We start from the raw sequence: 13,584 nt of genomic DNA, 5'->3' as shown, positions 1-13,584 counted from the left end.
GCCAGAGGCTCGTGCCTCTGGCAAGGTGCTTTCTTAAATACTGAATTACAGTCAATCCCAGTCAAACAATGCCCGTTCCTCTCCCTCTCTTAATCAGCCAGGACTCTGCAACAACTCTAAGAAGAAGAAGAAGAAGAGAAGAGATTGGATTTATACCCCGCCCTTCACTTGGAGTCTCAGAGCGGCTTACAAACTCCTTTCCCTTCCCCTCCCCACAACAGGCACCCTGTGAGGTGGGTGGGGCTGAGAGAACTCTGACACAAACTGCTCTTTTTCAAGGACAGCTGTGCCAGAGCTTGTGACTGACCCAAGGTCACATCAGCAGGTGCAAGTGGAGGAGTGGGGAATCAAACCCGGTTCTCCCAGATTAGAGTCCGCACACTTAACCACTACACCAAACTGGCTCTCAGCGCTTCCACACACTGCTAAACACAGTTTTCCCACACAATATCCTCAGCTGAATCCCCTCAGCTGAAAGCAAGTAAAAAAAAAAACACTCACCCCTCTAGCAGCTCTCTCTCCAGCTCCTGCTCAGAGCTCAGCTGGGTCATTATCTTATAGGAGGTATTCTCCTGAATAACTCAGAAGGGAATGCCTCTGATAAGATGACCTCATGGTGCACGACTGTGACCTGCAGCAAGCACTGTGCTCCAAGAGCTACTCCCTTCTCATTCCTTCTCAAACAGAAACATAGAGCTGGAAGGGGTCCCAAGGATCATCTAGACCAGAGGTGTCAAACTCATTTGTTAAGAGGGCTGGATCTGACATAAATGCCACTTTTTGCTGGGCCGGGCCATGTGTGCCAGTAAACTTCGTGCCAGATAGAAACTGTACAAAGATCGGCAGCTGGTAAGCTCTGAGTTGGCGTGTCCTCACCGCAAGGCCCCCTAGGGTGGGAGGGGGGTGCAGAGGAAAACCCACAGAGGCAGACCGGAGAGGCAGCAGTGCTATGCTGAGTAGATACTCCCATGACGCTTGACTGCTGCACGTGAGGTTGTTCTGCTGAGCCATAATGGAGTGGCTCCACCCACTCCTCCCCTGCAGTACCTCCCTTGCACCAGTTGCTCGCGGGCCGCATAAGAGCCCTGGACAGGCCGGATCTGGCCCCCGGGCCTTATGTTTGACAACCCTGATCTAGACCAACCTCCTATACCATGCAGAAAATTCACAGTGACCTCTGCCACACACACTCCCCCAGCGACCTCTGCCCTACGTTCAGAGGAAGGCAAAAAACCTCCAGGATCCCTGGCTCGATCTAGCCTGGGGGGAAATTCCTTCCTGACTCCAATGTGGCAGTTAGCAAACAGGAGGGAATCAGTGTTCCCTCTAAGCTGAGTCAGTGTGAGCTAGCTCACAGTGTTTTAGCCTCCAGCTCATACATTTTTGTCTTAGCTCAGGAAAGATGGCTCCAGAGCAAACTATTTTATGCAGTGGCCAAATCGTTCGCTCACAACTTTCATGCCAGTAGCTCACAAAGTAGAAGTTTTGCTCACAGGACTCCACAGCTTAGAGGGAGCATTGGAGGGAATGTCTCTTCTAATACCAAACGGGCTACCTGTAGTTTTTACTTCTTCCATTAAAAATAATACGCTTTTAAGAAATCTGCTGATTAATGAACCGGGAACACCATTTTAGGCTACCACTCCCCAAAAAATTAAGGCAAAACTGTTTAAACACTGCCTTCTCATCTCAATGCCTGTTATCTATTTAAACATTTATAGCCCGCTTCCCTCCCCAATGGGAATGCAAAGCAGCTCACAGCATTGTTTGCCTTCCTCTATCATAACCAAAAAACAACCCTGTGAGGTAGGTTAGTTTAAGAGCGTGTGACTGGTCCAAATTCACCCAGCAAGCTTCCAGGGCAGAGTGGGGACTCGAACCTGGATCTCTCAGATCTTAGTGCGACATACTAACTGCCACATCACGCTGGCTCTCATCGTATTCTCTGAATAAGCTTCCCAACAATCCTGTGAGGCAGGGGCAGAGTTGAGGAGGAGAGAAAGCCACTTGTTTAAGGCTGTCAATTGAGTTCACGACAAAGGCGAGATCCAAATCAGGGACAGACAGATTTTTGGACATGACACTGATTTTTCTGGGAAACAACATACTCACCATGCTGAGCCCCCCCGAGCGCTTGGAGCAGATGGAAGCGTGAGTGGACGCCCCTGTTGCGCCACCAGTTAATGGGGAGCCCCTGAGAAGATGAAAAGAGCCAGAGTGAATGAGAGGAACTTACACAACACACAACGGCAAAAGAAAAAGCTAGATTCAAGACCAGTAGCACCCCAGAGACAATCAAGATTAGAACGAGGGATAAGCTTTCAAAAGTCCAAGCTCCCTTCCTCAGATAAGAGTTGAAATGGAGATCCTGGAGTCTTTATTAGGGATGGGCATGAACTGGGGAAATGTGGTTCGGTTCGCGGTTTGCATCCCCACCGCGAGGCTATTTTTCAAGCTGTCTTCTGCAGTCCCTTTAAAGTTTAAAAGTATCACACAAGACAACCTGAAAGAGCTGAGCAGCACCTCCCCGCTGCTCAGCTGTTTTTGCGGGGAACAGAAAGCAGGGGTTTAAAGGGACTCCCTTTAAACCCCTGCTTTCTGCTCCATCCACGAATCACCACAAACTGCTTTAGTTCATGCAAGTTTGTGAGGCTAGACCCGTCACGAACGTCCGTTTGCGAACCACAAAGGAGGCAAAATCTGCGACGAATCTTTGTTTCCGATCCTTTGCTTCTGTGCCCATCCCTAGTCCTTATACCCCAGTCAAGAAGGTGGGAGGGGAGTTGCAAAAGAGAGCTCAAGATGGAGGCAGTGGAAAATGCCGTCAAGTGACAGCTGAAGGGACAATGAGCATATTAATGGTTAACTACTGGACTCGAATATAGCTGTTCTGCTGCAAACCAAAGACACAGGAAGGGGGGGGGAATTAACCTAATGAAACTAAATCAAGAACCAAAAATCATTCCTGCCAGTTCTTTGTAACATGAGCCCATTTGGACCTCAAATTGGTTGACCTCTGAAGAAGAAGAAAAGACTGGATTTATACCCCGCCCTTCACTACCCAAGGGAGTCTCAGAGCGGTTTACAAACTCGTTTCCTTTCCCCTCCCCACCACAGGCACCCTGTGAGGTAGGTGGGGGCTGAGAGAGCTCTTGACAGAAACTGCTCTTTTTCAAGGACAGCTCTTATCAGAGCTACGGCTTGCCCAAGGTCATCCAGCCAGGTGCAAGCGGAGGAGTGGGGAATCAAACCCGGTTCTCCCAGATTAGAGTCCGCACACTTAACCACTACACCAAACTGGCTCTGAGAGAAGAAGGCCTTACTGGGTCGAAACGCATTAGGTCACAATAACTGGCCGTTGTGTGTGCGTTATTAGTACTTTTAAACGACGCTTTCATTGGGCCCTTACATTTTTTAAACTTTTCTCAAAATAAATACATGTATTTTTACGTACAACAAGTATACATAAGGTTTAAACTACTGGCCGTCTACTATGTCTCTGCCTTACCTTTTCGGTTCCTGATTCTACTGCAGGCCTATACAGTTACTCTCTGAAACTAATGGCAAAAGAATAACTGTGGTTTTGCTGAGTGGGCACAGGCTGGTACACGAGGAAGGGCCACCCCCTAAGATCCCACGCGGTCGCCCCAGTGCTCCCCTTCTGACCATACAGCATCGTTTCCCCTGTGCAAGAGGGCTGCATGGAAACAGAGTCTTCTAAACACCCAGGGACTGCGGGAAAACCTTGAGAGGGACTGGGTATGCTCCAGGGGGCCTGGAGTGTCCAGCGTGGTTGAGAGACATAAAGAAAACAGGAGGGGAAAAGTTCACTCCTCAGTAGGCTTCGCCAGATGCTCGTTTATGGTGGGCAAATCCCCGGCAATTTTTGCCCCCTGCTTGCCAGTGCTTAGCTGGTCACTGGGTGGAAACAGGCCAGCCAAACGAGGGAGGAGGAAGACAGCCGTTGTTGCTGCCGCGTGATGAGGTCACTTCCGGGTCAGCTGGAAGTGACATCATCACGCAGCGATGACTGCTGCCCTCCTGCAGTCGTCGCCTCGTGATGGCGTCACTTGCAACACGACCCAAAATCGCTGGAAGTAAAATAATCGCACGGCAACAAGGATCGCGGCCTCCCCCCGACACCTCCCTCCATCTTCTGGTGGTTGCCAGGCCTGGCGAACTCTACTCCTCAGGTCCCCAGCACAGATCTATGTATCGATTCCTCCACACCTCCAACGTGCATAATGCCTCATGTTCTCTCCACCGTAAGAATCCCAAAACAACGTAAGAACAGCCCTGCTGGGTCAGACCGGGAGTCCGTTTAGCCAAGCGCCAAGTTCCCTGCAGCAGCTACTTAGATGCTTCCGGGAAGGCTGTAAACAGGACAGCTACTACCCCAGAGAAACTGGTACTCAGAGGTACACTGCCTCTGCACACGGAGGTTCTGCTTGGCCACGAAAACCCCAAGTCATTTGACAGACCTCACTTCCTTCATACTTCCCCTAGCCAGAACCCTTAGCACACAAGTAGAGCCACAAATAACACCAAGGAAGACCATCAACAATTCACAGTTATATATGATATAAATTGTATATTACATTCATTAAAGCACGAGGACGGGTTAGTGGTCATAACCCAATGGAATGTATAAACACATATCCAACAGATTGCTCATGCCAATTCAGCATTATTTACAAAAAAAGAACTTGTTCAAAAACCAACAGTAGGCTCCTCCGTAATTCCATACATGAATAGAGGACCCTAAGATGCCACTGAAGTTATCGAGCTGTGCCTGTTATTTTGGAAATCGGGTTCTGTTTTACCAGCCACTGTTGAAGATCAACGGAAACATCTTGATTTATACCTGGGAGGGATATATGGTTGTTGAGAGCCAGCTTGGTGTAGTGGTTAAGTGCGCGGACTCTAATCTGGGCGAACCGGGTTTGATTCCCCACGCCTCCACTTGCAGCTGCTGGATGACCTTGGGCAAGCCATAGTCCCGTCAGAGCTGTTCTCTCAAGGACAGTTCTGGAAAGAGCTCTCTCAGCCCCACCTATCTCACAGGGTGTCTGTTGTGGGGAGGGGAAGGGGGAGGAAATTGTAAACTGCTCTGAGACTCCGGGAGAGCAGGGTATAAATCCAATCTCCTCTTCTTCTTTCTACAGTGGGCGTCTTCTGCCACAGTTACTATCTGTTTGGAGGTCTAAGGACACTATCTATGTATGGAATTACAGAGGAGCCTACTTTCGGCTTTTGAACAAGTTCTTTTTGTAAATAGTTACCATCTTGTGGTGGTGAGTTCCAAAAGTTAATTATTCATTGCGTGTCCTTCCAAGACACCACTTCCCCCTTCAGAAGCAAAGAGTCAGACCGCCGCTTGTTTCAGCCACGCGAGCGCCTCATCACCCCACCTGCTCCACCAACCACCCCGTGTGGCTCTTTTCGGTCAGTCCCTCCCCCCATCCCCTTACGTGATAAGTTGGGCGCTGTCGTGCGGAACCTCCGGTAGGAGCGCCTGCTGCCTCCAGCGCAGAAAGCGCTCCAGCACGGCGTGAGGAGGCCCTTCCACCGACACCTGGTCTTGCTTGTTCCAGACTTCATAGCCCACGAGCGCCACCCGAAGGCCCAGCGGACGGTAAAACTGTGTGAGGTCAATTTAAAGGGGGGAGAGAGAGAGCGGTCAGGCTTAGAAAGGGTTAAAAGGTGGAATGATGTCATTTCAGTCATGCAAGGGGGGGAGAGAGAGAGAGAATCAGAGGTCATTTCGGGGGGATCGCAGTTCCCCCAGGTGAGGTATGGGGGCGGGGCACATGACGAAGCCCCGCCCCCTGCTTCCGGCCACCCCGCTTCCGGCCCTCATTCAGCCAGGAGGAGGCAGGAGAAGAGGGAGGGTAAGTTGCTTCCTCCCTGCCTCTCCCCACCCCTGCCTGCATGGGGCCAGGGAGGGCCTTCGCGGGGCTTCCTTGCACTCCTGCCGGCCTTGCAGGTCCACCGCCGTGCCCCTCATGGGGCTCGGCAGTGGAGCTGCAAGGCCGGCTGTGGCGGCCGGGACCGTTGGGGGCGGGGTGTGTGGCCTTATGGCACGCTTCCGGTGATGTCAGGGGGTGTGGCATATGCTAATGAGTTATGCTAATGAGTTCCCCTAGCTCTTTTTCTACGAAACGACCCCTGGAGAGAATATCTGAAGAATCACTACTCTAAAAATGGAAAGTAAACAAAAACAGAAAGGGCAGGTTTACAGGCCCTGGCAGCCCTTTATCCCTATGGCCTATTTTGCACTCAATTCACACAACCCCTTTCCTTCAACCCATCCCAGCCATCACATCCGAGCTCAAGATGGAGGCAGTGGAAAATGCCATCAAGTGACAGCTGAAGGGACAATGAGCATATTAATGGTTAACTACTGGACTCGAATATAGCTGTTCTGCTGCAAACTAAAGACACAGGAAGGGGTGGGGAAACTTAACCCAATGAAACTGAATCAAGACCCAAAAAGCATTCTTGCCAGTTCTTTGTAACATGAGCCTATTTGGACCTCAAATTGGTTGACCTCTGAAGAAGAGTAGATTGGATTTATACCCCTTCCTTCATTACCCGAAGGAGTCTCAAAATGGTTTACAATTTCCTTTCCCTTCCCCTCTCCACAACAGACACCCTGTGAGGGAGGTGGGGCTGAGTGAGCTCTTTCAAGGACTGCCCTTGAGAGAACAGCTCTGAGAGAACTTGTGACTGACCCAAGGTCACACCAGCAGCTGCATGTGGAGGAGTGGGGAATCAAACCCGGTTCTCCCAGATTAGAGAAAGATTATTGATTCATCTGTATAAAATAATGTTATTAGTGAATATGTGATTTGTAATTTTGTATCCATTCAGATATTATATTAAGCTTTGATTGCACAGATTGCAGTAATTCTATTTCTATTTCTTCTTGTTATTCCATACTGCAAAAACCTCCCTCCTCTCTTTACTGATGTCATGGAATGCGGCATAGTTAAGAAGAAGAAGAGACTGGATTTATACCGTGCCCTTCCTTACTCGAAGGAGTCTCAAAGCGGTTTACAATCTCCTTTCCCTTCCCCTCCCCACAACAGACACCCCGCGAGGGAGGTGGGGCTGAGAGAGCTCTTTCGAGGACTGCCCTTGGGAGAACAGCTCTGAGAGAACTTGTGACTGACCCAAGGTCACACCAGCAGCTGCATGTGGATGAGTGGGGAATCAAACCCAGTTCTCCCAGATTAGAGAAAGATTAAGATCCAGATTAAGCTACGACCAAGAACCATTTTGGCCCACCTAATCCATTTATTTATTTAAACCCTTTATATGTTGCCTTCCCACCCAACTTCAGACCCCCATGGCAGCAACGATGAAAACCTTTTTAAAAGCTTTTAAAAACGTGTATTATAACACTAATTAAAATCCATAATTAAAAGACATTAAAAAAACGGTTTGCTTTAGGCACCCCTGGTCTTGCACTGTTTACTTGAAAATATCCCTCCCCATGAACTAAGATTGCCAACTCAGGGTTTAGAAATTCCTGAAGAATTTAGGAGTGAAGTACGGGGAGGGTGGGGTTTAGAGAGGGGGGGCCCCTCGGGGGGGGGGGTATAAAGGTACCATCGAGTTCCCAGGCCCATTACCAGAGCGTCACCCAGCTACGTGCCTACGTCACGTCTGGGCAACAGAATAGTGCAGGGCCTGTGTTCCAAGCAAGAATCTTCCAGCGGGGAAGCATGTGTCTCCCGCCGGTTTGTAGGTAGGTACTTGGGAACCTTACCGCCAACCCTCCCTCTAAACTGTGGAGTCCTGTGAGCAAAAATTCTCCTTTGTGAGCTACGGGCATTAAAGTTATGAGCGAGCGATTTGGCTACTGCACAATTTAGTTTGCTCTGGAGCCCTCCTTCCTGAGCCAAGACAAAAATGTGTGAGCCTGGAGGCTTAAAAACTGCGAGCGAGCTCACACTAACTGAGCTTATAGGGAACACTGCACACTGCCCCAATCTGCAAAACGGGCTACGCACCCCGTCCATATGGCTGGCGATCTCCAGCATCCGTATCTGGATCTGGTCAAGGTTGAAATTCAGCTGGAACTGAAATGAGAGAATTGCGCTGATGTCATTTTGGATGGAGAGAGAAGGACGTCGGAAAAAGACTTCCCCAGCCCTGCGTGGGCCCTTCTAGCTCTCTTTTCAATTCACCCGGCGAAATCCCTGCAGGATCAGACCTAAGCCCAAGCAGAACCATCTGGGAGACCCACAAGGGAAGAGTCTTCTTGGGTTTCTTTGACCCCTGGGAACTGGCATTCGTGCCCCTGAACATGAAGGTCCTCGTGACCCATCAAGGGTAACAGCCATGGATAAAGTTAAGAGTCCAGTGGCACCTTCTCACAGTTTAGGGCACATCAATTTCCAGTTCTGACATATTTATTACCTGTGTTGGTTTCCCCCCACAGTTGAACCCAAACAGAAGATAACCAGAAACCGAGCTTGTCATTCTTTGATATGTTAAAAAAAAATATCCTCACTATTTTGCATGCTAATTTAACATGCCACCCTATATATATAACTATGATATATAAATCCATTTCATCATCTGACATCGTCTGAACTAGCCACGGATAAAGCAGTTATCAATGCTTTAGCACAGGGGTCCCCTACGTTTTTGAGCGTGCAGACCCCTCTGGAATTCAGACTCCAGGTGGTACTTGGGGGTCAACAGTGGGAAGGCTCCTGGAGTTCTGGTCCTGCTGGTGGACCTCCTGGTGGCCCCTGGGTTTTGGCCACTGTGTGACACAGAGTTTTGGACTGGGTGGGCCATTGGCCTGATCCAACATGGCTTCTCTTATGTTCTTATGTCTAAGGCAGTGATGCTCTGTCTTCTTGGTGCTTGGGGGGGGGGCAACAGAGGGAGGGCTTCTGGAGCTCTGGCCCTGCTGGTGGACCTCCTTATGGCCCCTGGGTTTTGGCCACTGCGTGACACAGAGTGTTGGACCGGATGGGCCACTGGCCTGATCCATCGTGGCTTCTCTTATGTTATACTCTTGATGTTTGGAGGGGGGGGCAAGAGTGGGAGGGTTTCTGGAGTTCTGGCCCTGCTGGTGGACCTCCTGATGGCCCCTAGGTTTTGGCCTCTGTGTGACACAAAGTGTCGGACTGGCTGGACTCATGGAGTGTTGGACTCATCTTATGTTCTTATGGTGGACACAACCTTAAAATTGCCGCCGCCGGAGGCGGAGCTAACCACAAAGCATCAGGGAGTGAAGTTGTGTGTAATTCTAATGGAAACAGAAATGCTAAGACAAATGCTCTTCAGCATTTCAGGCAGAAGGTCTGTTTTACACCCTGTGAGGCAGGTGGGGCAGAGAGAGCCTTTTTGAGAACTGCTCGTGAGAGAACAGCTCTGAGAGAACTTGTACATAAGAACATAAGAACATAAGAGACGCCAATGTTGGATCAGGCCAAAGGCCCATCTAGTCCATCATTCTTTCACACAGTGGCCAGAAATACCAGGTGCCATCAGGAGGTCCACCAGTGGGGCCAGGACATTAGAAGCCCTCCCACTGTTGACCCCCCCCAAGCACCAAGAAGACAGAGCACCACTTGCCCCAGAGCCCCTATCTATACCTTGTGGCTAATAGCCACTGATGGACCTCTGCTCCATATGCTTATCTAATTCCCTTTTGAAGCCGTCCATGCTTGTAGCCACCACCACTTCCTGTGGCAGTGAATTCCATGTGTGACTGACCCAAGGTCACACCAGCAGCTGCACATAGAGGAGTGGGGAATCAAACCCAGTTCTCCCAGATTAGAGTCCACACTCTTAACCACTACACCAAACCAGGGAGATGCAGGTTCAACTCCCCAGTCCCCCATGAAACTCACCGGGCGACCTGTCCCAGGACCAGCATTTGAGCCACTAAAATGCCACAGCCACGTGTAGATTTTTTTTCTAAAGAGAGCGCAAAGCATGTTCAGAGAGCTGCTGGTCTCTCCGATATACCTTGACCTTTAGATGCCTTACAAGCACAGACGGCTTCAAAAGGGAATTAGATAAGCATATGGAGCAGAGGTCCATCAGTGGCTATTAGCCACAAGGTATAGATAGGGGCTCTGGGGCAAGTGATGCTCTGTCTTCTTGGTGCTTGGGGGGGGGGGTCAACAGTGGGAGGGCTTCTAATGTCCTGGCCCCACTGGTGGACCTCTTGATGGCACCTGGTATTGTTGGCCACTGTGTGACAGAGTGTTGGACTGGATGGGCCTTTGGCCTGATTCAACATTGGCATCTCTTATGTTCTTATGCCTTCCTTAAAAAACCCAAGGGGGGGGGGGGGGGGGGAGATCCAGCAAGGACGGGGTAGGGAGCTCACAGAGACATCTCACCTCGGCACGGTCAGCCACCATCACCAGTTCCACGTATCTGTGTTCGGATTCCGCCTGCCGTTTACCCTGGGAGATTGGAGAAAACGTTTTGTTGGACGTTACAGAAGATATTTGTGTGTGCAGCAGTCCTTGAGCCAGCGGAGAAAAGCAAGAAGGTCACAGTCCACAGTACAGTAAAACAAAACACAAAAAAGGAAACGGTGCAAAAATTGCTGCAGTTTGTATCACAAAAGTCTATATGTCCATGTAGTGCCAGAAAGTCCATTTGTTTTTTTCAGACATACAATCAAAGAAGTCTCCACATGGGAATGACGACGAAACTCTCCGGATTAACAATGTCCGTTTTGTAGAGCCTTCATCAAAGATCAACAACACGAAGGTGTCATTCCTTATTTTTCAAAGAACTTCCATTCTCAAAATATAGTTTCTAATCCATGCTGTGTGTATTAGAATTTATTCCATGGCATGGATTAGAAACTGTATATTTTGAGAATGGAAGGACTGCTCTTTGAAAAATAAGGAATGACATCTTGAGCCGGCGGAAGCGCTAAAATGCCCTAGTAACATCTAGACTAGACTACTGCAATGTGCTCTATACGGGGCTGCCCCTTGAAGACTGCCCAGAACGCGGAGTGGAATGGGTAGCAAGGACTACATGATCCCAGCCTTGTTTCCTCCACACTGGCTCTCCATTTGCTTTCTGGCCCCATTCAAAGTGCTGGCATCGATCTTTTAAAGGGCTGTATGGCATGGGGCCAGCATACTCTAGGGACCCCCAGCTACCCAATACACTTCAGTCACCCTCAGAAGCCCTTCACTGGGCACTGTTGCCTTACGACCATAGAATCAATCACAGAATCATAGATGACCTCCAGGGTCATCTAGTCCAACCCCCTGCACAAAGCAGGACATTCACAAATACCTCCCCCCCACACACACCCCCAGTGACCCCTGCTCCATGCCCAGAAGAGGACAAAAAAAACCTCCAGGATCCCCGGCTAAACTGGCCTGGAGAAAACTGCTTCCTGACCCCAAAGCGGCTGTCAGCATTTCCCTGGGCGTGTAAGAAGGGGCCACGAGAACCAAGCCCTGAGGCGACCCTTCCTGCCCTCCCTCTCACAATCTGCCCAAGTTCACAGAATCCGCGTTGCTGTCAGATGGCCACTGAGCCTCTGCTTGAAAACCTCCAAAGCAGAAGAGCCCACCACCTCCCGAGGAAGCATGTTCCCCTGAAGAACCGTTCTAGCTGTCAGGAAGTTCTCCCTAATGTTTACCCGAAAACTCTTCTGATTTAATTTCAGTCCGTTGGTTCTGGTCTGACCTTCTGGGGCAACAGAAAACAACTCCACACCATCCTGTATATGACTTTTGTAGAAAAAGCCCAGCAGGAACTCATTAGCATAATAGGCCACACCCAACAGCAAAACTCATTTGCATATTAGGCCACACCCCTGACAGCACCGCTCATTAGCACATTAGGCCACACCCCCATGTTACCAGAAGTGTGGTCATCCAGCGACACCCACCTTTCCCTTCTTATTCTGGTTACCTTGTTTGTTGTCAAAACCCAGGGCTTTTTTTGTAGCAGGAACTCCTTTGCATGTTAGGCCACACACCCCTAATATAGCCAATCCTAATGAGTTTCTGCTGTTGGGTGTGGCCTATTATGCTAATGAGTTCCTGCTGGGCGTGGCCAACTCAGGAGCCAGCTGGAACTCCGTTCCTGTGCGTTCCTGCCCCAAAATAGTCTCCTCTCCAGTCTAAACACACCCAGCTCCTCCAGCCTTGCCTCGTAAGATCTGGTCTCCAGAACCCTCACCGTCTAGACAGGGGGCAACCCGAGGTTGCACCTTCTGACCTCTACTACCAACATTATGGAATTCCTTCCCCAGAGAGATTTATCTACCACCACCACCCATGTTTGTCTTCTGCCAGCAAGGAAAGACTTTTCTGTTTCACACAACTTATCCTTGCTGACCCCCTCCTTCTTGTTAGTTTTTCCACTGTTGATTTTATTGTTATTGCTCGCCTTGAAGGCCCAAACTGGGTGGAACGTTGGCAAGCGTACATTTGAAAATGTTACATAAAATGACTCGCACGGTTGTCTGCTTGAGCTAGGCAACAGCAAGCATGTCCCCGCTGCTTTCCCTGCATTTGCAAGAGAGAGCACACGCTAATTTTTCTAATCCGGTTCCAAAAGCAAATTAAATAACACCGCGCCAGCCATCTCGCGTACATTCCGCTTCTCCAAAAGCACACTGTTATTCTGCTGCAAAGAAGGACTCCTTAAATGCATTTCCCTTTCCCCTCATGCGCTGCTGGACCCAGCCCGTTGTTACCCACCACAGAAGCAACAAAAGCCAACAGAGCAGCAGAGCAAACAAGATTTACGAGAATACAGAAGATGGGATTCAGATATGCAACTCCCCCTCCCCCCAGCCTGCACTCTGAAAGTAGTATAGTCAATAGGGATGCCAGCCTCCAGGTGGGACCTGGAGATCCCCCGGAATTACAGCTCATCTCCAGACTACAGAGATCAGTTCCCCTGGAGAAAAATGGATGCTCTGGAGAAGGGGTGTCAAAGATGTAGCCCATGGGCCGGATCAGGCCCCTGGAGGGCTTCTATCAGGCCCGCAGTGGAACTGGCTGTCTCCTGCTTCTTCTTCCAGTTGTTCTGCTGCTGTGTCGTAGCTCTCAAATCACTCAGGATAAATAGATAGGCAAGCTTCTGTTCCCTGCACTGGCTGAGGCTCCTCCTCCTGACCCTTCCAGGGGAGGGAGGGAACGAGCCAGAGCTTGCTTCCTGGCCAGGCTGCCTCAATTGCACAGGAGAGAAAAGCGCAAGCCTTTCTTCCCTTCCATTGGCTGAGGCTCCTCCCCAAAGGGAGGAAAGAGGGAAAGCTTGCTTTGCTTGGCTGCCTCAATCACACAGGAAAAATACCAAACACCTTTAAGACCAACAAAGTTTTATCCAAGCTATGAACTGTTGTGTGCCTTGCTACAGTGTGTGTGTTTTGCTGGGCTTATTATGCTGTGGTTCTCCTGGGTGCAACTGGGTTCCCTCCCCCTTTTCACTGTATTCATGCCCTCATGATCCAATCTTTCTCTGTAGGAAAGCCATGTGAACTATTTAGATGAGGAATAACAACAAGCCAGTGAGGTGGATTAGGCTGAGAGTGTGTGTCCAGACCAAGTTCACCCAAGCACA

At 49.8% G+C, this 13,584-nt stretch overlaps 1 protein-coding gene across 1 annotated transcript in view; it reads right to left on the bottom strand.

Moving 5' to 3' along the window:
* The window catches only part of ADAM15 (ADAM metallopeptidase domain 15), a 110,385-nt gene that overhangs the window by 56,537 nt on the left and 40,264 nt on the right, over positions 1-13,584 (bottom strand). Inside the window, exons 8-11 of the mRNA XM_015419105.1 lie at positions 10,377-10,442; positions 8,019-8,087; positions 5,472-5,641; positions 2,113-2,194 (exon numbers count right to left, since the gene is read on the bottom strand). Of these exons, the coding sequence (XP_015274591.1) occupies positions 2,113-2,194; positions 5,472-5,641; positions 8,019-8,087; positions 10,377-10,442 (387 nt within the window). The remainder of the gene's footprint in view (positions 1-2,112; positions 2,195-5,471; positions 5,642-8,018; positions 8,088-10,376; positions 10,443-13,584) is intronic.

The sequence above is a fragment of the Gekko japonicus genome, unplaced genomic scaffold (assembly GCF_001447785.1).
Source record: "Gekko japonicus isolate JY-2015 unplaced genomic scaffold, Gekko_japonicus_V1.1 scaffold25, whole genome shotgun sequence".
Classification (NCBI taxonomy): Eukaryota; Metazoa; Chordata; class Lepidosauria; order Squamata; family Gekkonidae; genus Gekko; species Gekko japonicus.
The sequence above is the reverse complement of the archived record's forward strand: the minus strand, read 5'-3'. Positions and strand labels throughout refer to the sequence as shown.